The 26,018-nt window shown below is 38.2% G+C and overlaps 2 protein-coding genes across 3 annotated transcripts in view; one reads left to right on the top strand and one right to left on the bottom strand.

The window, feature by feature from the left end:
* The window catches only part of LOC101849430 (neprilysin-1), a 36,087-nt gene extending 28,651 nt beyond the window's left edge, over window positions 1-7,436 (top strand). The window contains exon 12 of the mRNA XM_035973828.1: window positions 54-7,436. Coding sequence (XP_035829721.1) covers window positions 54-242 — 189 coding nt within the window. The 3' untranslated portion in view covers window positions 243-7,436. The remainder of the gene's footprint in view (window positions 1-53) is intronic.
* An 8,570-nt stretch (window positions 7,437-16,006) lies between these two features.
* LOC101863795 (dipeptidyl peptidase 1) overlaps window positions 16,007-26,018 on the bottom strand; it is a 21,149-nt gene continuing 11,137 nt past the window's right edge. Inside the window, exons 4-8 of one of the 2 annotated variants that reach the window (XM_005091632.3) lie at window positions 25,795-25,932; window positions 24,786-24,904; window positions 23,737-23,868; window positions 22,482-22,653; window positions 16,007-17,815 (exon numbers count right to left, since the gene is read on the bottom strand). In XM_005091632.3, coding sequence (XP_005091689.1) covers window positions 17,476-17,815; window positions 22,482-22,653; window positions 23,737-23,868; window positions 24,786-24,904; window positions 25,795-25,932 — 901 coding nt within the window. In that variant the 3' untranslated portion in view covers window positions 16,007-17,475. Of the gene's footprint in view, window positions 17,816-19,004; window positions 20,147-22,481; window positions 22,654-23,736; window positions 23,869-24,785; window positions 24,905-25,794; window positions 25,933-26,018 lie in introns of those variants that run through there. The other variant, XM_005091631.3, reaches the window with a different exon arrangement.

A 26,018-nucleotide genomic window follows, 5' to 3' on the forward strand; every position in this document is an offset into this window, starting at 1 on the left:
GGGGGGGAGGTAGAAGAATTGCTTTCAATTTTCTTTCAATATTTTGTCCATCACTTTTCCTTCAGATCTGGTGTGGCAAGACGAGGGACGAAGAAGCTTTGCGTAAAAGCAGGATCTCGGTGCACAGTCCTGGGTCGATCCGTGTCCTTGGACCACTGTCCAACTCAAGGGAGTTTTCTGCAGCTTACAGCTGCCCACTTGGGTCTAGAATGAACCCAGAGCATAAGTGCTCTGTTTGGTGATTGGTCGTCTGATGTACCAACATTTTGTTACAATTTCTGTGATTGGTCCATTGTGCTCATTTCTACAGCTAACTGTGTCAAGAGCTGTGGAAGTTCACTGTGCTGTACAAGCTCTGTTCCCTCTCTGTCAGAGACGTTTGGTCAGAGGCGATCAGTTACCTTGAGGTGACAGTAATCTTATTGTGGATGCCTGTGATGAGAATATTATTTTGCTAGATATGATACAACATAAAGATATATTATTCACATACATATAAAATACGGTATATTTGATACGTACTCATCACCGAGTCTGTGACGAGACAAATAGATCTAGTAAACTTTTTATTTAGAAAAACGCTGTCATGTTTACAAATGGAAACAAAATCCTGGGTGTTTTACAATGCATTAGAGGAATCCAGAGTAAAGCAAAAAGATGTCTGTTTTGTCTTAAACAGTACAAGAACAGAGGGGAAAAGAACCTATTGGATGACTTGGTTTTTCGTGTGCCAGAAAACATTAATGAATCTTAAAAGTAAAAAATGTGAGCTAAGAAACCAAAGAGCTCATCGTGAACTTAATCACATTGTTATTCTTTGAGGCCAAGGGAAACTTTGAGAAGAGTGTGACCAGCTTCAAGAGCATCAAGCAGACCGGCCAAAGCTTCTCATGAAATGGTACTGATATCACAGTTCCATTCAAACAAGCTTGAAAATACTGAAGTTCACAACTTCGCACAGTTTGCAGCTCCAGAAAGGTACATTCCTTCATGAATAAGCCCAGGAGGAGAGGTGTTATGAGATTAATGGCTTGGAGTGACAGAAGTCTGAGTAGTTATTAAAACAAAGAGATTTCGTGTTAGTAACACGCTTCTTTACTCTGTAAAAAACATTGGAAACTGTCCGCAGGTGTATGGACATTGGAGACCTTTCCCTCCTGCTGACAAGACACTTGCAGAAATGATAGTGTGGCAGATGACATTGTTTACTCCCTGTGTGGTTTTGATGTTATGTAGTGTACATTCACAGAATCACATCATTACTTGTGTCATTTTTCTCTTAAAGATGAAATCATAGCCTAAGTTGTATTGACCTCCGTGGTTTTGTGCATCCGAATGATTATGTTATTCACTTTCTGACCTGAGCATGACGCGCCATGCTGTGATTGACAAGATGGGGTAGGGTATCCTGTGTGATTTGTCAACATACGTACTCAAGATTGATTTTTTTAAAAACGGTTCTAGCAAATGTTTTAAATGAGTAAAATGAGAGTGAGCAGAGGACACAATTAAAGTGACATTCTTCAATCCATGTGATTGGTGAGTTAAATGAATATTTTTTCTCTGTGCCAAGTAGGCCTACTGAAATCAAATATAAAAATGTTCTGTTTGACGCTTCTCCATGCTGCTTTACTACTACCGTTCTATTGCTAATAGAATAGTACAGAAAATGTGAAAATGTTTTTTCTAAATATGACTACTTCACAAAAAGGTTGAAAGAAGGTTTTAAAAAATAACTAAAAGAAAATAGAATTGACTTTCCTCTCATGATGTAGATTACTCAGCCTCAAATATTCTCTTTAATAATATGTTATAAATCCAGCCAACATTAAGTTCGAGTCGATGAATAATTATGTTGCCGCACTTTGAAAGTACTCCACACTTTTTTAAAAAATGAGTAGCGTTGTCAATACTGATGGGGGTGAATCCCAAGACGATACATGATACTGTCTTTGAACATTTTAGTGAAAATTTTTATCTCATTTCATAGCATCTTTCAACTTTATTTTGAAAGACTGCAAGTTGTGGAAGATAAAATATGCATGGCGGTTTTGTAATAAATAGTGTTTGTATTTTCACACTCATTGGCCTGTCCTTTGTGCGTCGTTCAAAGATCGTATATTTTAAATGATGATACACTTCCCTAAATGAATAAGAAGCAAAACATCCTGAATAGCTCTAGTGCAGTGAAGTCTATACTCAGACTAAGCCAGTCCTCTTCTATGCTCTGATGATCTCGCCTAGGTGCTCATTGGAGGATCGGTTCCTTTCGATTCGGTTCGGGTCAGTTTAGTTTAATACGGGGTGCCCACTACGGATGGGATCGGCCGATCTGCCGACTCGGTCGCTTCAAACATAAACGTGTTTGTTTTCAGTTTCAGGCGACCGAGTCGGCCCGATTCAGCCGAAGTTGGCACCCCGTATTAATGCGGCTTCGGTGCACGCCTCAAACGGCTTTGTATTTCAATGTCATCGTCGGTTTCCTTTGGTTTGTGCCACGATGGTACCTTTTGTCTCTACATGGAGAAAAATCTGGCTGGCCCCGACGACCAAACCGAACTGAACCCAGTCGAACCAAACCTGTCCTGCCAAAAAAAAAGAAAAACTTCTGTTCCAGAAAAAAAAGATGTCATCAACACTGGCTATGAGATCTTTATAATTACGTGTATAATCTTTGTGAATTGTGGTTATTTAAAGGAGTGACAGATAATTATCTTGTGTGTCCCATCGTTACCTCTGTATTCCCAGAGAGCATGTATGATATGGAGAAATGGCCACTTGTTAATATTGTGTACCCTTGTTGTCATGCTTTACATGGTGTTTTAGTTTACAGGAGGCTCAATAATCATTTACCAATGGCGTTATTTTTACTTTTGTGTATGTATTATAATAATAAATACTTGTCTTGCTGTATTTTTCTTTGTAATATAACTCATACGTACAAGTTTGGTCAAAGTGTGTTTTATATTGCTTTGGTGCAAATAGTTGTTTGATTTTATTTTAATCTGCTTTTTTCGTGTCTTGGAAACACGTTGGTCGGCAGAACAGAAGATTTTTCAGTTTCTTGCTCTCTACACTTTCTGATGATCTATTTGTAGGGGGATTCTCGTTATTCTTGTTTCTATTGTGCTTGACATCTCAGGGCATGAGATTGATAGTGTCAGGTTGTGTCATGATCTGGCCCCGGAAGAAATGTGGTGCGATGCGGTAGAATCAGGCGCTCGTCATTCAGGGGCACAGGGAGGTATTGGTATGATCTTAAAGCCTGTTCGTTTGAATTACTAATGGTGAAAAAATACATCTATATAGAATACAAGAAGTTGAAATATTTGCAATTGAAGGAGATGGTGGTCGCCTAGCGGTCGTAGGGTAAATTAATGAGGCTTGGCTACCATTGACCTTTGGTGATTTTCAAAGTTGTAGTGTTGTAGTGTCTTTGGAAACTTCATATTTACATCTGTGCGCCTTTGGTAAACGTTTTTCAGTAAAATAATACTGAAATGTATTGGTTTTAATTAACATAAACAGTGTTGAGAAAAAAAGCAAAGAAAATATCTATAAAAAGTGTCCAACAGGTGGAAAATATTGACTTTTTCCGATTACACTATTTTGACGAGCGCCTGATTTCACAACGATGCCACACAAATGTGTTCGATGTGACTTTTCTCAAGTTGAAAGTTGTGCTTTATTGTTGTCAATTGATATAAAACAAATTCTGAGGACTATTTCTTCTCAAACAACATTCTGAAATCGAACTGCGTTATAATGCTTGGATATAATCTTTTGATTTGAAAAAGTGGTGTTGCCTGCAAAAAAATCGGGATACTCAACAAGGTTTTATAATATTTTTTTTCTTATTGGTTCAACTTCTCTGCAGGTCATTTTGTTTGACTTCAAAACTTTACCAGGAACAGATTGAGCGAAATTGTCTGAAATAACCATTTATTTTGCCATAGGAAATGGCTTTTCAGTATCTCGTTTATCACTTTTTTATCAAATATTCTTTTATCAAATCAGTGAAGCTCTGGGCCTTGATTCTTGTTATATTATAATGTTTGATCCCATTACATACTTATGTCTGCCTGGTTTATGAATTGTAAATTATAACTGTAACGTTTCATTTATACATTGGTTGGTCGTTCTTTTAAAATGTAATATATATATCTATTTTATGTGATACTTTAATTATTGTTCAAGGTTGTAACAAAAACATGGACTCACAAATTCTGAAGAACAAGGGTAGTAATACTGAACGTGTAAAATACAAATGTTTCAATGTTTTAATTTTTCAGTCATCAATAATCTACTCCACTGTGTGAGGTTGTATCGCTCTTGTTCCTCTGTCCAGGACTGTTGTTTCACTGTCTGTGACATAATAGCTATGGACTAGGTCGCCCCAAAGCTTAGCTCTGGGTCTTTACTTTATCTTAAAAGGTGAGCTTCTTGGTTCTTGGCAACATGGACCCTCGTGGCATCTTGGTAGTTATTATATTTTTTCCTTTTTTATTTTTTCCTTAGAAAATAGTTTTAACATCCCTTGCAACGCTGTCAATTCGTTTAAGAAGTGGAACAATCGAACTAGATCTATTATGTCCCTCTCCGGTAGTAGTACCCGGCCAAATGGAAACATTCGTGTAAAGTGCCTTTCTCAAGGACACAATGCTGGACCAAGGCAGCCTCGAAGCCCCGAACCCACTGTCTCACAATAACGAATCCAGTACGCTCACCACTCGGTTACCAATGTGAAAGCATTCACGCAGTTCTGAATGTAGGATAGTCACGCGTTGATTCTGTATCGTTAAAAGACCAACGACTAATACACATAAAGTAGAGTAAAGTAACCATGTCTGTAAAAATAAAATGTGGGGTGGATGGCCTTGTGGTTAGACTCTCAGACTCGCAACCGGAAGGTCGTGGATTTGAATACGTCAAAGGCCCGATGTTGTGTCCTTGAGAAAGGCACTTTACACGAATTTCCCTCACTTCATCCAGGTGATGTAGGAATGGGTACCTGGCTATAAATAGCGAAAGATTTGTTCAGTTTGTTTTTAGTTTGGCCCGTGTAATCCGCTGCTTGCACTGTATGCTTTCCGTGAAGCCGATGTTTCTGAGTGTAAGTCTTGGTGGTCTAGGATCTGCTGGGGTAATAATAGTTGTAAAGCGTATTGAGCATGCTGTAGGCGAGAGCGTGGATATGCGCCATACAATGCAATTCTGATCATAAAACCAACCTAGAAGTATCTCACTATATATACAATTCTTTTTTTCTTTAGAATCTGGATTGTTTTTTAATGTTGCTTACTATTTTTAGTACTATCAGACAGGGTCACCTCTACCCCTACTCTACTGTTCAAACCCATTCATTTTCTCGACTAGAATTATTCATGAATCAGCAAACAGTAAGGTGCGCTTTTATTTGAAACTTAGTAAGACGTAAGGTATACTATAGAAGGGATTTTTTCAGCTTCAAATAAGTTTTGTGTGTATTTATGTATCCATTTTAAAGATTTGAATCTTTTCCGTCTCAACTTGGAAAAGTGCATAATAGATCAAGTTTATTGCGTGCGTGCATGTACATAATTACATGTATTATATTATGCGTTTTATACGGGAGGTGAAAGTAACTCCATTCAACTGAATGTCTATACAAGTAAATGTTATATAATATGTTTTAAATGGTGATCTGTGAAAGAATAATGTTTTGTAAGATAATATGAAGTACTTGTTACTATTGTTTAAATAATCTCTTTGTGATTGTAAGAATAAATCATTTACATTTTTATACATACAGTACAGTAAAGCTTTGCGTGTGACATAGTTTTGTACAGGGAACATTTCCCCATATTGCATATTCGTGCGCCATGTATTGGCAGGTTTTTTTAGGCCACAGTGACATTTTTCTCACTTATATTTTGTTTCTTCATCTGTACATTTGGACAATTTAGATTTGTTTAGGATGGCATGAGTTTTGTTTTATCTGTATGGGTATTTTTCTTTTCTTTTTACTGTCTTAAAAAAATGGATGTACAGTTTATAATATGTGTCCCTTAATACCTCACTATTATCTCAAATCTTTAAAAGTATTAACATTTTTACATGTATTCAGATATCTCTGCTCGGCTGCTTTCTTAACACTTCTCCGGTGTGTTGTATTTGTATATTGCTAGCGCGTTCCAGCACTTTGCTCACCAACAGTCGGTCCAATTATCTTATGTTACTGGAATTACAGTAGTAGTACGCACGTCTCGTCTTTGTGCACAAGAGCAAGTCTTGGCGGTCATTGACCAGATATTTAAAGGTGCAACGTATGCAGACACCAGAGCTGCAGAGGGTGCATACAGTTTAGCACGCTTATAGCGAAACCGGCGGGACTTAAAAATCTTTTTCGTTATGTACGTTACGAATTTTGCTATACATCCATCATGTGCGTGTTTTAATGCAAAGAATATGCCTGTATAAAAACAAAAATAGGGACCTCAAATACTCCTCACTTTGTGCGTGTTTTGCTATGTGTGTGCTAAACTATATAGGCCTACTTAAAATACGGTCGCTTTTAAGCACAAGGGGGCTATCCGAAAAAAATGCTGTTTTTAGAAAATCGAAGATAAAGTTTTTGCCCCTTGTTAAATTTCTTTAAAAGATAAGGAGATTTTTCTCTATAACCAAACAAATATACACACCAATGAAATCAAACTTCTTCTATATAGGTAAGGAAATGCCCACTTTTGCCACTTTTGGTGTAGGTCAAGATTTCTGGAAACCCCTAAGATCTGGGTTAGCCCGCTTATCCTTAAAAGCGACAATATAGCCCCGACACCGCCTGTTTGAGGCGGTAAAAGTTCTTACGCTTCACGTGGAAGATGTGTTAAGATTTGGGAGGAGCGACTGTTTCTTCTGAATGACATTTACAGAAAAACTTTGTTTCCTTACTCCTCATTTTGGTTCCAAGGAGATGGATACTCTAATCAAGGGTCCCAATAGTTGTGAGCACCGTAAAACTCTTACCGAACTTAGAGGTCCCGTCATTTACATTACTAACAAGTGTGAAAAACATACCATAATATCGTTACAGTACTCTCCATTTGATCTGAGATGCTAAAAAGTACTTTTATGTCTGGTACCGTAGTAGTAGTGACAATGCCTCTAACTAATACTATAATAATATATTTACACAAATTACCGTACTTAATTAATTACCATTTTAATTGGCTTTTTTTCCCTTTTATTTTCATTTTTTTCTCCAATGATAAAAGGATCTTAAGATTTTTTTTAATTGGGTTTTTTTTTTAATTCCTTGTAGTAGATTAGATACCTGTTACACACGCAAGTTTTTGCACCTATTACATTTCTTGTGTTTTGAATAATGTGCAGTCCTTATGTTTGGGTTTGCTGTAATACAACATAGGCCTACGTGCTATGTATATGTAACCAGGGCAGAGAGGAAGTCTGCTGTTTGGTCTTTTTCTTACAGACTTCTCTTGGTTTACTTGTCTAATCAAACACCTGCTTCTCTCTTTGTCTCTCTCTCTCTCTCTCTCTCTCTCTCTCTCTCTCTCTCTCTCTCTCTCTCTCTCTCTCTCTGTCTCTCCCCTCCCACACACATATGCACACACTACTACTACTACTACTACTACTACTACTACTTTCAGCTGCTGCTGCTGCTGCTGCTGCTGCTGCTGCTACTGCTACTGCTACTACTACTACTACTACATACACCTCACCAGTATATCCCTCCCCTCTCTCTCCCTCTCTCTCTCTCTCTCTCTCTCTCTCTCTCTCTCTCTCTCTCTCTCTCTCTCTCTCTCTCTCTCTCTCTCTCTCTCTCTCTCTCTCTCTCTCTCTCTCTCATTCACTAATCAAAATGTTTCTCAGACTTAATCAATCATGTTCATACCATAGACATAGACCAAAGACTTGGTATTACAACAATGCACTTTGTCTGTTTGAATGACCAAGTGTCATGGGGTCCCATACACATCTGACCCGCCGTTTGGACATTTGTGAAATTACAACCCAAACAAATTCCCCTTCTGTACCACAGGACAGAAAATACAAGTACAAGATCAGAGTAGCTCCAAAGAATTTTGTCTTGCCGAGAGAAAGACACAGCATGGCACGCTAGAAGAAGTAAATGTACCGTCAAAATTGGTCGAGGCGGCCCACCTTTGTCGGGGAGAAAGTAGTTCAGTAGTTGTCTCAAACTGTTAGACGTCTTGGACTGTGAAATTGAAATATTTTTGAACACAAGGGAAGAAGTAGGAAGTGGCCATTTGTAAAGGTGATTGTCTTGAATAGGTGGCCGTTAGAGCAGGGTTCAACTGTACGCATGATTGATGCAGAAACAGAAATTGTTCTGTTTAAGAAACTAGAACAACATTTCTTAAATAACGGTGATTTATACATGTTGCGTATTCATCTACTGTTTGAGAAAAGCCAATCCTCAGTTAATGTTATTGTCTGAACACGTGTTTACATTTCTTTCCTTGTATTTCCTTTTCAGTGTAGTGAGGTTTGCACAGTGTACATAAGGCCTTGGTAAAAATAAAACTGCATTGCATAGGTGGTTTTTGTGTTTCTACCCTACGATTTGAAAATGGAGTAAAAGTTAAACAACACAAAGTATAATTTATCAAAAGACAAGACCATATAGTACACGGAGGAAACATTTGTATTTATTTCCCTTGTTCAGACAGCATCTTAGTAGTAAAGAACAAGTAAACTGGCTGCTCTTTCAGGGATATTAGTAACTTACCTACTATTATCTACTGTGACAATAACAAAGTTGGAATTCCAAGGCACAGTGATTCATACACTTTGTACTTTATAGGACATTTATAACTAACATCCCTGAAACATTGATTACAAATGTTTCATATTACATTTTCATTTACTATGATTTTTTAAAATACTTTGAATTCTGTACCAATCAATAAAATTATTTTATGTTTCTATTTCTTTTTGGTGTGGTTCTTTTATATTACGGTGTTGGATACAAAGAGGTCGACCCCCAGGATTTTTTTTTTTTTAAAGAAGGGGGGGAGTATTGATTTTGTCTTTATTCTTCTATTGTTAATTAACTTGCAGAGGAGTTATAAAACTCTGTTCTATTTTTCCCACCTTCTTTGCAATATAGGCCTATTTAGCAGGTACAAATAGAGGTAACATTATATAGGAAAATCATTTCAAGTGCTATCCACTGCCCGACCTTCAAAAAGCTACAAGTTTTGTTCGCCCACCTAAAATTATTAACATGTATTTCCATGAAATCATCATGATCATCATGGTCGACATGATCATCGACATCATCATCATCATCATCATCATCATCATCAGCAGCAGCAGCAGCAGCAGCAGTCTCGCCATCATCTACATCATCATAAAAAGGGCAATAACTTGGTCCTCTTCTGATCAATGTCAACAAAACTTGGAACAAATTTAACCAGGGGGACGTCAAATTTGTCAGTAAGAAAGAAAACCAATCTACTTGTTTGAGAAATAGCATAAAGTTTTACACATTTCAAACAAAACTGAGTGAAGTTCAAAACCTTGAAGCTTCTTAAAATTCAACCATAATGAGGATTTGTCCATTGAAGAACAATAAATGTAGGCCTATATTATTATGAAATTGACATTTCCAAATAAATTCAGGAAAAATGGTAGCTGTTCGAATTGTGTGCTTCAATAGTTAAGCATTTCTTTCCAAACAAGCTCAAATACACAGCTGGAAATATTTGATAAACTGCCGCATGTTTCTGAGCCAATTCTTTGGACTACCTGTTTAACCTTGTGTTTCAGTTGCTTGATTGTTTGTGGATTGTTTCCGTAGACACTGTCTGAAAAGAAAAAAAAATGCAAGTGGCTATGTTCACCAGCGTTGAGCCGGTCAATAGATCGATGGCTATTCTCCGGCATCACGTATAGTTGCACATGTCGCTTCTCCACAGCTTTCCATCTCCCCTGTCAGCACGTTATGATGGCCATTATTTTTGCAACTGAGTTCAGTGCCAGATGCGCCTTCTTGTACATCTGGTTGTGACTGAGGGTTTTTGGCGCTTCTGGTGCTTTCACCTCTGACACAGAAACTCCTCCTTCTTCCATTGATGAAACTTTCATTGAGTAGTGGCTGCGTGTCTACCTATGCAAATCGCATTTGGAAAAAATGCCGACCCTCACGCGTGTTTGTGTAGTGTAAAGCCACAACGTACCGACAGGGGAGGTGGAAAGCTGAGGAGGGAGCTATACGTGACGCCGGAAAATAGCCACTGATCTATTGACCGGAGCGACGCCAGAGATTAGCTACTTGCAACAACAAAAAATGTATGTCATGTATAAAAAAAAATAGTGACGTCCAAAAGAAACTTGCAAATCTAATCACTAAATCATGGTGTTGAAGCATTGCACTATCTACTCATGCATCATACCAATTTAAAGCTAAATAAATTCTGCATCATCTACTAACAGATTAATAATTCATCTATGTTGAGTAACGCCCGAGATATGGTTACTCAAAACTGACCTTAAGAAATCAGGCTTGGCAAAATTGTGGGAAATGAAAGAAACGTAAAACTGCCTTCGCGTGTGTATTGGGGAGCATCAATATCGATAGAATGGACATACATAAAAACATTGCTTATCCAATAAAGGATAGTTTTGTATTGCAATAAACAATGTTCTATTTTGATATTGTGTCACGATAGTTTCAAACAAAGCGGAAAACAGAGCAATCACAAATACCGCGTAAAACTTGGACTTAACATTAAAAGTTAAAAGTGGTCATTATTATTTTGTTTAGGAGCCATTGGCTTTGTGTAGTGCACGAACCTTTTGGAGACCGACTCTATTAAATTTTGGACACAATAATTATCTGTCATTTCATCCCAAATGTCCCAGAAATTTGCAAACAAAGTTACAAAGGGTCTGAATAGGGAACAAAGTCGCGTTTCTCCAACTGCTGTTTCATGGTACATTGTGCTTCACTCTTCACTTACCTGTAGGGTTCATACGGAGGCTATTTACTGGTGACCACTCCAATGTTTATTATTTGATTTGGTTTTCCAAGAATAGGCAATGGCCCGGTAAGAAAGTTCTTTGTTATGCGTGGAGATGTCTACTTAAATAACACCATGACAAAAATAAGGGTACGACATGACGTTCTAGTTTTTGTGCTATGTATGTAGTCCACTAAACCAAACCATCCGGTGATTTTCATGAGGGCAGTTTTGTTCATTCCACCCCGACCGCACAACAACAATGTCAGTTTCGTGGCCACTATTCTTCATTGACAACAGATGATTAAAGATTATGTCCAAAATCTAACAAACACAGTCCGTGTGCCAAAAAAAAATAAAAATAAAATAAAAACATTTCGTGAGAACTATTGCCTCCTAAACAAAAACAAAAACAGAACAAATGAGCACATGTTATGATAATTAATTCCTGGTTTTTTGTGGTATATTTGTAACTGCTATGTTTTCCAATCTGTTTGAAAATATCATCAGAAGATGCTGTTCATTGCAGAGACAATAATAATATTCTCTTTTCATTTGATATAATTTTACAATGATATTCAATACTTTTCCATTCCATCAATGTTGATGCACTTCATTGTACTTACTAGTAATAATAGTACCCGTTCTACGAACGAAATAATAAGGAAGAATTATTAGGAAAGTTAAGAAGAGGAAAAAGACTGAAAACAGGAAAGAAACAAAACGCAAATATTTTACCTTGAATTTATCCGTGTAGCACCCCCTCTTGACTACCTCTAGGGGTAAGACTTCTTCTCCCTCTTCGAAGGCGTGGCATTTTCTCCTAAAATTCCAGCTCAATCACTTTTTAAAAAAAGAGGTGGGCCTACATATGCCAATTGTTGCTTCCTAGAAGAGCCTAATCTAGATTCTAGATCTTGTCTGGATCTCGAAAGATTATAAAGACGTAGACCAATAATTGAAAGAAGGAGCCTTGGCCCATAGATAGATCTAAGTTTAGAAATTCACATTTTTAACAACCGACAGGCGTCACAGAGGGCCTAGATTTCTAGATCTATTCACAGTAAGAAAAAAAAAACTTTCAAGAATACTTTCATGATTTTTGATCTCGATCTAGATTCACCTACACCCTAGTTCTAGACTCAAGATCTATTCACAGCAGGAAAAAAATCCACGTCCAATACTTTCATAATTCTTGATCTCCATCTAAGATTCACATAGATCTAGCCTAGATCTAGATCTTAGAATCTATAATGCGCAGCAAGAAAAATGCACTTTCAATATTCAATAGGTTATTGAAATATCACAGATCTAGATTCTACTTTCATTTCGTGATTCTTTTATTGATCTCGATTTATCTCGATACATTAAGTAGGCCTATGGTAGGCTAGACTACTCTTTGCGCTTTCGACGACACCCTCCCTGTCACTCTCACCACCCTCCCTCTATTAGTGCTTTCTGGCCTCCTCTATCTCTTCCTCTCTCTCTCTCTCTCCCTCTCTCTTTCTCTCTCTCTCTCTCTCTCTCTCTCTCCCCCAAGGTAAGATAACAAACGAAAAAGTCACCACTTTGTAACATGTATTACTACTTCAAACTACTTGATTCTTCTTCTCCTTCTTTTTCTTCTTGTGCTCCCCCTCCTCCTCCTCCTCTTATTCCTCCTGCTCCTCTTCCTTCTTGTTCTTGTTGTTGTTCTTGTTCTTCCTCCTCCTCCTCCTCCTCCTCCCCCTCTTTCTTCTTCTTCTTCTTCTTCTTCTTCTTCTTCTTCTTCTTCTTCTTCTTCTTCTCCTCCTCCTCCTCCTCCTCATTCTTCTTCTTCTTCTTCTTCTTCTTCTTCACCTACACCTCTTCCCCCTCCTCCTAAAGACGTGAGACCGAAACCAGGAATTCCCGTAAACCTACTTAATGCACAACTGAACACAAAATAGGCCTACCCTTTGGCACAGTCTGCACTCCACAGTGAATATACAATGTCGAATCAAATGATGGCGATCGTTACAAAAGGACTGAATTTAATTTAAACTGGGCTTTCTTCTTACACATTTATCTTAATGAAAATACAATAGTGCAACACTACGTTTCAAGTTATGGGTACAGACAAAGTTTCATATTTTTTCATTTCGTAGTTTTTGAGAATATACTGTTCGCAAAATTTGGCCTTAGCTCCATTAGTAGTAAGATACGCTCGAACACACTTTTTTGCATTTCTCTGATTTCGCACAATTTTGCCAAGCCAGATTTTTTAAGGTCAGTTTTGAGTGACAATATCTCGGGCGTTTCTTAACCTGAGGGTTGTCCTTCGTTGTCGAAGATGACGATGAAATCCTGCAGCTCATCCGTGGACGCCCATGTGGCTGTGCAATCCGATCCTGGATATACAAAATAGGCCTACAACGTCTGTTGCAGTGGGGACACTGCAATGTCGAGGTTGGGTGGTTGGATTATGTCTCCTCTCTCTTCTGATAGTCAGTTTCCCCCTGTAGTTGATATCGCTGTTTCAAGTGTTTCTGCTGGCAAGACAGACGGCCCTTTCGGTGGCAGTTCTTTCGAGTTCTTTGGGGGTAACCTGTGCAAACTAGGATGATGAAGATGGCTAAGAGCAATAGAACGAACCTGTACGTGACTTTGTTTAAAGTGAAGCTGTCGTTGCACTACGGCAGTCCCACTCTCTCGGCCTAGGAAGCCTTTACCCAGTGGCACGGAGACTGTTACGTCTGTAAACTGCAGTGCGTGGCCAGAACTTCTTTGGTGCCTTGTCTATGCCCTTATGCGCTCCACAGCACTTGCTGGTACCGCCTTCAAAACCGTAGGGTCTTCTGTTGATCTCATCCGCTGGGAAACCAGCCTTCACAAGCTAGGGTAGGCAAACCCGGTCAAAGACCCGTCGGCTACCCTCACAAGGTCTAGCCTGCCAGTCGAAGCAGTTGCCCGTGGTATGGTCGCTGTCGCATACTAACAGCTACGGGGAGCCACAAGTGAGAGTTGTGTGTCCAGTGGGAACCAAAGCGTGAAAGCCACCCGGAGGTGCGACTGCCCCCCCCCCCCCTCCCCGGTCAGAAGTATTATACTACTTCCTGGTACACGCCATATACCACTTCTTAACAAAGATAAACTATTATTACTATTAATGTGTCAGATGATGCAGAATTTATTCAGATTTAAATTGTTATGCAGCATGAGCCGGTAGTGCAAGTCTATAACACGATGATTGGGTGATTACATGTTCAAGTTTATATATATATATATTGTTTGAGGGTTTCAAGTTGTCGTGATGTTGTGGCCATTAATTGAAGGCTTTCGTCCCAAAACCTTTCTTGCAACCATGCAAGGGCAACACTTGATGTGTGGGATGTAGCCCCACCGTGCTGGAACAACGCCTCTTTGACAGCCTATCCCCCCCCCTATTTCCCTGCTCACTTCTAACAAACTTTCTAAGCACAGTAGGAATTCTGAGATTTTATTCAAAGCGGACCGATCACGCTCCTGAAGCTGAGCGTTTTTAAGAAGTAAAGTTTTGCGTTTTACTCAGTTTTGGTAGCCCTTTTAAAAGCTTGATATTTCTCTGACAAGCAGATTGATTAACTCCATATTAATTAAACAGTTTGATGCCCCCTCGGTTGAATTTTATTTTATTTGAAGTTTTGAAATCAGTACAAGAGGAAAGATAACCGAGTAACTGCCTTGTAAATGGGTTCTCTTTTTTTGCACAGCCTGTAACAATAATACTAATAATAAAGATAATACTATTAATAACTAATATTAATAATAACAGGCAATAATAATCATAATAATAATAGTTTTGTTTATCCGTCAATGTCTGATCAATGCATCAGTGGACGAGTAATATAGGGTTAAAGATGAATTTTAGCTTCTGCTATGGCCATTGAGACCAATTCTGGTGGAGAAGTAACTGCCCCATTTTGAGCATTATGTTTTTATTATAAGTTTCATCTTTATAACTATAGAAGTATAAGTAAATGGCACAGCTTCAGAGCTCCTCTCTTAGTCTTAGCTTCAGTATTTCAAACTCGTGACGCCTCATATTCATAATAATGACTTGCTGCCCTCTATTTAAAAAATTTTTAAATTAAATTATCAGCATTAGGCATTCAGTGGGTCTGTAATTTAGTTTCAACCCAGCGACAGTGTTAGTAAGAAAGAGGCTGAGACAAGGATCGGTTGGTAGGACACCAGCTGTAAACTCTTTACCAACAACGCTTACAAAAAGTTTACATGATTTCAGAATAAGTGAACGGTACATCTTAATCTGTGGTAATACAGATGGTACGTTGTAAGTTGTATGGAGCCTAAAGTAGGTGTTGTTAGTGCTTTCCTTCCTTAGCCATTCATTTTTTGTACTGTTTACCAAGTATAAAGAAGAGTTTGCAACACAATCCAGTCAAAACAAAAATGCCGAAGGTAAAAGGTGTTACCAGAAAGTACAATACAAAGCAAAGAAGGAGATATAATGTCAAAAGCTGCTTGACAGAAATGGCGGAGCAAACCACACCAGAACACTTGTCTTGCTTTAAAACTCGGCACTACATGACCTTCAATGTGTCTCTAGATCTCAAACAACTTGTTGTTATCTTTGAAATTGAAAGTGTACATTTTTAACAACCTTTGCAACACTGAAAGATTATTTCAGAGACAGGATCTCCGAATTAAACACCTACCTCCTATAGGACCAAGCCAGATGTAAAAATTCCCGAAAAGTGTCTTTCTCAAGGACACAACATCAAACAGAGAAGAGTCGGGGAACCTCCAAGTAAAAGTATGCAATCTCGTGATTACAAGTCTGGTAGCTAACCACTAGACTACTACTGACTCTGACTCCATGTTGTGATCAAAGGATGAGCTTCTGATTTCAAGCATGTTTAGTACAATATATATCAGTTTTCAATGTTGATCCATTTAAAGCAAATGTTCAAAACAGTAACAGAGATCAGGATTAGCTAACATTCTTATCAACAAACTCCTTCATAAGCTTGCATACAGAAAAAAAGAACAAATCAAAATGACAGATTAAAAATTTATTTTCAAAATGTTGCTGCATCCATAACGCATTCATAATTCTCAATCACCACACCTTCCCATTGTTTAAAAAAATATTGTTTGAAGCATAAATAATTGAATCTTAACAATTGCATGCAACTTTCATAAAATACAAACTCTTCAAGACCAAATTAAGAGACAAAAAAGAAAAAAACATAATATTGAGAGAGTGCTGTAGGCCCACAGCAGGGTGCCGCATGTTGAATGCTTCTAGTTTTTGTAAGAGTTTCATGACACTTGCAACAAAACACAAATAGGTCATATTAATGCCTAAGATTAGAGGTGTTACTAGAGAGCAACATACAAAGAAATGAAGGAAGAGAGATAAAGAGATAAAAATTTGATAAATAAGAAGGAACAGATCATCCAAGAGTGACCGCCAATCACCCAAAAGCTGCACACAAAATGGACAGTTTTGCCAAGTTTTTCTCTCCAGTCTCTTTGATTACAACTCACAGGGATCACACATGTTTAGATAAGCCTTGTTTCTTTCATTATGTCCTTACTGCCAGTTGAGACACAAAACAGTTCACCCCTTCATTTGCTCAAGGACTCACTCTCCCTTCTCTCTGTCATGCCACAAAGCTCAGACCAAACATCCAGGAGACAAAATAACAGAATAAGCTTTTACCTCTTTGGAACTGTTGCTACCTTTTGAATGACAGTCAAGATCACAATTATGCACATATCAAAACAGCAGGTGCCTTGAAGAAAAAAAAATTGAACTGTGTATAATCACATCAAATAGTGTGTATCATAAAATACTTTCACCAAAACAAATCTTGAATACCAATACTCGTATTGATTAAATTACTGTAAAGGACAAAATCTGACTAGGTGTAACAAAACATTTTAAAAGGGCGCACACTAATCTAAAATGTCTTTGCTTAACACAAAATACATATTGTTGCTGTCACAAAAAAAAAAATGAGATGTTTTTCTCACTCTGTAAAGTAGTCATTTTTCTAGTAATAGCAACAAAAAAAGTTGGTTTAAAACAAAAATTACAAATCAAAAGAAAAAGTAAAACACAATTAAATCTTTTCCTCAGAAGTTCCTGCATATAACCGAGGCAACATATCAATTCAACCCACATGAAAAAAAAGAAAAAGTAGGGCAGAAGCCGCAATTCATATTTGAGAATGTACAGTCAAGAGGAGCTACTCATACTAAGTGATTTTAAAGCTGACTGTTATATCACTAAAAGTTAAAGAATATAATGTATTTCCTGGTGAACATTTTCTTCGGAGCACATAAAATACCAAAATATTAATTGACTTATTTTAATGTATATATGGCAATATAGTCACAGTTAGTCCAATCAGTCAGTACAGTACATTTCCCTTCTTGTCTCTTTCCTTTTCCTTTTATTCCCTTCATGTAAAACAAACCATCCTTGCCTCAGTCCACTCAAAACACTGGAGAAAATTCTCTATGATGATGTGGTGAACAAGGGTTCAGCCTCCATTGCTACGCTCTCCATCCCGCACTCATCATTTCCACGCCGGATCCAGAAATACCCGTCCAGACCCCAGGTGGTCCCCCAGCTGTTCTGAACAATCCAGTATTTCTCTCCAGTCTCCTTGACGGTACCCCAGCCCACAACCAGAACAGCATGATTTGTCAGCTCAAAGGGGGAGAATCGGTCGAGATCAGAGAAGGTGTGGTGGTAGACACCTGACTTGTATGAAAAGAAATCACCGTAGACTTCGAAGCCGATGGCCACTGGTCCTCTTTTGTACACAGCCTCCATCATTGAAGGCTCGTTGCAGCTGGAGAAATACAAACGTCAGCATGCCCATCATTTTAAGCAGAGTATCTAATATTTCGTTACAGTCAAAGCATAAATGCCTAAGACATTTTTTTTTGCTGTTTTGAGAAAGCTTAGAGAAGAAAAAAGAGGGCTTAACTGGGTCAGCTTTATGAAAGAGAAGATGTCTCAATTGGGTTTTTAGTACACATGTTTTAAAAACATGCTGTACTGAGAATATAAAAGAAGTAACTGGTATTCTCATGAAACCAGTAACTTTGGAAAAGGTCGACCACGAAAAACATGCATTGAGGGAGTAAAGAGAACCTAGAGAAATGATAAGATCTCAACTGAAAGAGCTGCCGAGTTGGCCTACCACAGAAAACTGCATTTCCCCTCGAAGTTCAATGGGAATAGAGTATGAAAAAGTTAATAAAACAAAAGTAAGTGATAACTAGAAACCCGATTTAAAAAATGACATAGTGAATTGTGTTATCAATTTGACGAATTTTAACACACATACATGTCATTCAGTACATAGATGCCAATCCTTTATAAAAGGGTGACCTTATTTAGGCCCTATGTGGCCCAAATTAGCAAATTAGCACTTCTCTTACAGGGGCTACATGTAGCCCAAATAAGTCCTACCACCAAAAGAAAAGAAAATAGGAAGAAAGCAGTATCTAGTAAGTCCTCATTTCCAGCAAGCTGCTGTCAAAAGTGTTGAAACCGCTGATGTGGTGAGCCACTGGTAGAGGCTTGGGCACATTCCTTTACGACTACATCAACGTTCAACAAATTTTCAATAATTGCAAAAAGCAGGACTCTTTTAAAGGGAGGTTCTTTCATTATTTGAAAAGCTATAAAAAAATAAGTTCATTTGTTCAAATTTGATGACCAATTTAGTGATGTATATGTCACTTTCCCTAAACTTAGGTTTTGTCCCAAAAAAGGGCCTAATGCAAAAACCTCTTCTGGACATAAAAAGTTAAAGAACATTAATTTCACCAAAAGAAAGACTTGCAGGAGGAAAATTGGGACCAATTAAAAACAATTTGTGAAACAAAAAGAGTCTTTCACCACAACGTTGTAAAAATCTGCATATCCAAAAAGCAGTCCATCATTATGCATGTCGTGAACTCTACTTGTTGCCATCGAGGGAGAGTAGCGAGGTGAACATCATCATTTCTGCAAACGGATTTAGCTTTTCATTTTCATCCTGACTTCATCACACACAGAGTAAACAATATTCCAGATTGCTACTGTTCAGGTTGTGGGTCATGAATATGAGCATGATCAGAGTACTTGAAACTATCCATAAATGTTGTACTTTCTTTGCCAGTTATTATTCTTGCTTCCAGTGATATTTCAGTTTGCTCCTTAGCTCCTTGGATGTAAGTGTGAGGACTTGTAGGTGAGTTCGCGTGAAGACGGTTAGAAAAGTTCCATAAGTACTATAGAGGTGGTATCGATAATATAAGCATTTCTCATACTGGAGGTTCCTTGAATGAACGAAATGCTGACATCCACGGCATAATATTTTAAAAATGATATGAACATGCGCAAATGGTGATCCCAACACTTGCAGAGACATGCCAGCAGAAGTAAAACACACTATGACAGCAAGAAGAGATGACAGAGAGAAAGAGAGAAAGAAGGAGATGAAACTGAGACAAACAAAAAGAATTTCAAAATCAAAAGCAGACAAAATTACATCATGAACATCAAAGATGTTACATGACATAACAAAGTGGACAATTTATGTCCTACCTCATTACCAAGTACACACATCACACACTTCCAACTAAATAAAAGGTGATGCAATATTCATATGACCTGATGCTGTTGCAAACAACATAAAACTCTTACCAAAAACATTTGTATGACAGAAATTTGTATCTGGGTATGTTTCCTCAAAACTTTTATATTTAATCTTTCAGTTTTCAGTGCTAAGTTCATTAATTTCTAAACCAAGTACAGCACTCAGCATGCTTCATGCCATGTGATCTAAGACAAAGTCGACAGAATAGGAAATGACTCTGCAGCCAGACTTTCGAAAGAGCATTCGTCGTTCCCTCGTTCTATCCAGAAATATCCATCTAATCCCCAGCCATCTCCCCAGCTGTTCTTGACAATCCAGTATTTCTGACCCGTGGTCTTCACCGTTCCCCAGCCAACAGCCACGACTACATGGTTTGTTATCTCAAACGGGTTGAACCCGACATTTGCAGTCAGCGAGGGATTGTGATGGTAGACTCCAGACTTGTATGAAACCAGATCGCGGTAGACTTCAAAGTTTATGGCAATCGGTCCATTCTGATGGATGGCCTGCATCATCAAAGCTTCGTTACAGCTGAAATATGGAGAACACATTGACTCCTTTTACCAAGCACAAGTTGTTAAGAAATTAGTAACGCCTGCAGCAGATCAAAGAAAAAACGCCAAAATTTTGAAATTCCTAAAAAAAATCAGGTACGAAAGTTGATTCTATTGTTCTACATCATCACCTTCATATAATCATCATCATTATAAAGCGCCAGACCTGAACCGACATCAGCGATCATGTATCTCCATTCATTTCTTTTCTCCGAGACTTTAAAGAAATACTTACATTATCCTGGTCATCCCCTATCCGCTCAGGTTTTCCATGCAAGCTGCTCTGGGTCTATAGCTGGCTCATTTGTCTTCTATTTTTCCAGTGAGAGCAAGATGTTCAACACCTTTATGTTTATCCAAGGGACCTAGAAACATTTGTCTCTTTCTTATTGTTTTCATTAATGACCAGCACCCGTGGGCTAAAATCTCAGAGGTCCCCTAAGTCACTTCTGTTGCTTCTGTTTTACTTTTACTATCTGTGATAATGGTCCATCGTTCAAAGGCATGTGTAATATGAAAATAGGAGAGAGAGAGAGAGAGAGAGAGAGAGAGAGAGAGAGAGAGAGAGAGAGAGAGAGAGAGAGAGAAGACTTCAGTTTTGTTCAAAGTTTTGTTGAAATTGGGGCAAAGATGGTGGAGCTATTGAACTTCAGATAATCATCTTTCTTCTAGACACCCGGAAGAAGAGAAGGGACCACGGCTTCTCGAGGAAATATAGCCATTCCTAGCAGAAGTGGATAAAAAAAAAGGGTCAAAACCCTAAATGCGCATAATCTAACATAGGGGACAGTACTCATGCATAATTTAAAGAAAATTATCCAACTTTGTTTATCTCCCTTGATATTGCCTGGAATGGGGGGGTGATGAGAGCGTCCCGACAACTTTGGATAGGAATTTAAACTCCATTATACTGCCAATGTACCATATATGACACTAAAACACACTGTAGAAAATGTTGCTGAAGAGCATTTCATGAGATAACATGAAATTTTAGATCTATTCTTCCATCTGGGTCGAAAACTTAATTCTTTTTTTTTTTTCCAAGACAGACAGTATTGTTTTCTTTAAAAACTAATTATCACTTCACCGTGGGCCACTTTCATTATTAATTACTGGGTCAACAAGTGGGTTGGGCTGAACTTACCATAATAAGTGTATATCAGGGACAAGTAATAAATTACTAATCAGAAAACATAACATCTCTCTCTCTCTCTACCACTAATTTAAAAATGTAAAGAATATCTGCTTCCGTTCATCACAAAGAACAAAAGCATCAGGTATTCAGAAACAAGTTTAACCATGACTGCTCCCAAACAAGTTCTCGTTCCCTTGGAAGACACCTTAAACATAATTGATTTATTATCAACCATCACTGCCAATTTTCTAAGGTATATCAGCAATCTCAGACACTAATTCTGAGGGACTTCTTCAAATGGAAAGGGGATTTTACTTCAGTATCAGCACTCATTATAAAATAAAGCATCTCAACTTTTTCTCATTTCTTACTCTTGATCTTTGCCGGTAAATACTGTAGTGTATTTTATTTTTGTTCAGAGTTTCTCTTGTTCCATTCTGTTCCATCGGAAATTTGGCTGTTATTGATCGGATCATGATAACATAAAATACCCAATAAGATGATTATTACAAGTATTCTTCATTTATTCAGAACTCAGAAAGACTGGAGAATAAAACTAATGTTTGGTTGCTTTTAAGGACAAGCGGGCTAACCCTGATTTCGAGGGTTTCCAGAAATTTTAACCTTAACCAAAAGTGGGCATTGCCCTACCTATAGGGGAAGTTTGGTTTCAATGGTGAGCATATTTGTTTGGTTATAGAGAAAACTCTCCTTGTCTTTTATAGAAACTGAACAGGGGGCAAAAACTTTACTTTCGATTTTCTCAAAACAGCATTTTTCGGGATAGCCCCCTTGCGCTTAACAGTGATCATTTTTTAAATCTGGTTTTGGGAGAAGTATGCAGTTTTAGAAGAGGACCATCAATAGCCAAAGATTTGATTTATGATATCCAAAACTGTGTATTCCGATGTGGTTCTGCTTCCCCATGGAACACACCATTTGGCTATCATTTGAAACCAAATAAACGTCAAAGAGGGAAACTTGTGTGCATGCTCCACTATATATAGAGACCAGTGTTCTGCACTTCATTTCTACACCCATGGCACACACTCATGCAGCAAAGTCTTTTCAGAGAGCAAAGAGAGGCACCCATGACAAAGCCTAGTCTAGGATAGAAAACATTAGGATTCAAGTCTTTGAACGTCAATACCTAAGGGAAGCCAAGCAATCAGCTTACCCGCCATAGTATCCTCCAATATATCTGTAGCCAGTGAAGTAATGACGAGGACACTTAGGGTCGGTCTGGCACTTTCCATTCTTTCCCGTGTAGGGGTTGCACTTCTCTAGGACCAGACCAAAGTCCTCAGCATACTTGCCACCAATCAGGTAAGGGAAACCACCCGCGCAGCCTTGCAGAGGGAAGAATGATTCGTACATTATCTTCTTTACTACAAGACTTGAGTATATATCTACTACTTAGTGTAAAACTCTACCATTCGCCATTTCGAAAAGTGGCGTATGATGGAGTTTTACACTGGGTAGTCCACATGTCATTTCTTCTAAAAAAGCAAATGCAAAAGACTCAATATAAATGGATGTACACATATAAAATGTAGCTTCTTCACTACATGCACTGAGGTCGAAAAGGATAACAATGGTAAATCCTAGTCTGATAAGTGATAACACCTTTCGTGCAACAGTAGTATCTATACCAGGCATGAGCAAGCATCTAGTCAAGGACAAGGATATAGTAATTTTGAATATTCCATGGGCCCGAGCAGGAGATAATTTGGTGAAATCAGTTTAAAAACCTAGGATCTCAAAAGCAAGACTAAAGATTGAAATGATAACATATGTCACCCAAAGGCATTTCATGATAAAAAATATTACATTTATTGCTTCCAGTTGGGACAGACAATTTTCTTTTTTTCATCAACTCATTGTGAACCACATTCATGATTAATTACTGGGTCCCACTCACGGGCCAGGCCGAAGGTGCTCACAGGCCCCCATCTTGCTGTTGTTTGTCTATGCCTGGACTAAACAATGCAGTTCTGATGGCACAAGTCCTACTGTTTGTGGATATAATGACTTTCTGCCAACGTGTGAAGCCAAAAGTTTCAAATCTCCTAGCAAAAATGTAAATGAAAAGCACAGCTGTGTTCGTACAGAAAAGAAATATTTCCTCAAGCAGTGTCATTTGTGAGACATTAATTGTACTAAAGCTTTGAGGAGGAGTGATCTGCCGCAAGTTGTCAAAACGCCTTTTTTCATTTTGGCGCCAACATTTTTTAGTTGCTAAATCGAAAATCTTAAATACAATTCTAAAATGTTGCAAAACATTGTCATTTATGGAAGAGCACGAGAGTAGACTCGTTTACTTATACTATATAGAGAGAGACGTACATTGAAGCAGACAGGATTTGAGTACCTGCCAATCGCCCCCCTCCCCCCAATTCTACTGACAAGTGCTCATGACGATTGTGTCTTACCTTGGGAGTATTCACTGCATTCAACGATATCCTGAGGGGAGAACACAGGCGTTTGTGTGTTGTTGGTTTGGATTCGAACTCTTGCCTCAGCCATACCCATGGAACCAAAGGCATAGCAGCTACCACAGCCCCCTGGACAACCACAAAGGAGAGAGAGAAAGAGGGGAGGGAGGTGTAATATATATATAAATAAATATAATACAGTGAAAAATTGGGATTGATAACAACAACATACATTGAAAATATTTTGGCTGGAAAGTAGATGACGATGGTTAAACCTTTACAGTTAATCAATGTTAGGTGGTAATTAGAACACAATGGTCCCACTTTCACAGCTAATTACCTGGCTCGTAATCCACAGAAAGGTGATGCACACAAAAGTGTGGTAATACAAACTTCTCAACAGACAAGATTTTTTGGTCAATTTTTAAGACCACGAATTACAACTGTAATTAATGTCAAACCAAAAGCCTTTTATTCAATCCACTTAAAGACACTTTTTTAAGGTATAAGACTCAAATAACACTCAAATTTTTCATAAATACAGAGTCTCACCAATATAAAATCTGGGCTATAACAACTTCCTAGTGCTGCTAAGTTGCAAAACAGTATTTGTTCTTTTTTTGTTTTTTTGCTTTTACCACAACCACAAAAGATTTGGAAACGAATCAAGTCATCCGACAAAGTGAAAAAGACGCAAAAAGAAAGATTGGACAGACAGATGGAAAATGTTTATCAGCAGGTGTTCGGGAAATCAGAACGATACCTGCCACATTTCACTTGCAGGTATGTCAGAAAAAAGCAACATTTACACACGAAATACAAGGAATTTTTTTAGTAAGAGTTTTACAGCACTTGCAACACAATTACGAAATATGAGTGCCAGAAATTAGAGGTGTTACAAGAGATTAACAAACTAAAAAAGAAGGAGGAGAGGTAAGAACGATAGATATTTAATTGGGAAGAAGGAGAACTCAAAAGCACTCTCAAATCACCCACAGGAATAGAAAAAAGCAGACCACACCACCGATAAACATCAAGAAACTAACCCTGATTTCTGACAGGAGACACATAATTGATACCATCCACATTCCTCCAGTCAAAGTCCTTCGGGAGACTCTGCATGATGGCCTTATGTTCCTCTGTCAGTGGGGCAGGCTTAGGACGACTGTTGGAAAAACACAAAACAAAACAGAGACAACTTAAAAACTCTGTTTGTAAAACATCTTGATTTGCAGCTTTTATAGCTCACTTAATGTTCATACCTGAGCACCTATCAAACACCAGTAGAAAGATCAAAATAAATTAAGCGAGAAATATATGAAGACTAAAAGGAAACATGCTGGGGTAGGAGTGGGGGGTGGGGGGGAGGGAATAAGATCAATTGTAAATGTTTTGAGCAAAGCCATCTCGATATATTTTAGAATATTTAGGAGGCAGGCTTCTTCACCTGACAGACTTTTGCTGTCTTGACTTAGAACAGTTGAACAGGTTGCCGGCGATAATTTGTACCTGCACCTGATATTCCCAATTCCCACTACCCCTTCAGGCACATTCAGACATTCAGAGAACACAATCCAAGTGCATGTGGTCATCACTCCCTTTTTACTTGTTGTCCTATAAAGTTGTTTTAGCTTTAGTCAGAGTTTTACTGCACCTGCAACACAGTTATGTAATATATGTGCCAAAGATTACAGGTGTAACTAGAGAGTAAAAATTACAGTTAGAAAAAAAAGAGGAGAGATAAATTCATTTGTTTATTCGTTTGCTTGAGTAAAGAAAGGCACATCGACTCAATAATGGCCCTTTAGTGCTGGGAAAAAGTAAGACAGACAGAAACCACAGAGGGAAAGAGAAAAAGTAGGACCTACCAGTGGCGCCCTCCAACCATCCTCAGAACCAGGGATGACAGATATTTAATAGGAAAGAAAGAGCAAACCACATCAGAGCACTCGCCAACCACCAAACAAAAAAGTAGAACAGAAGCACATAGACACAAAAACTGACATTTATTTCATCAAAGGACACAATCTTGACACACAGAATACAAATTCTCACCTGTGGACACCGGAACTGTGCCCGCCAGCGAGGTTGATGAAATCTTCCTCAGAGAAGGAGTCAAACTGTGGGTAGTGGGTGGCCTCCCAGGAGTTCTGTATCTTGTTAATGGCCTCTACCATTTCGTTAGAGTTGACCCTGCTCTCAGAAAAATAAACAACTGCATTAATAGTTCAAAACTCAAAAAAGGCTTTACAAATTTTACTTACAGTTTAAAAATTCTC

Source organism: Aplysia californica, unplaced genomic scaffold (assembly GCF_000002075.1).
Source record: "Aplysia californica isolate F4 #8 unplaced genomic scaffold, AplCal3.0 scaffold00033, whole genome shotgun sequence".
Lineage (NCBI taxonomy): Eukaryota > Metazoa > Mollusca > Gastropoda > Aplysiida > Aplysiidae > Aplysia > Aplysia californica.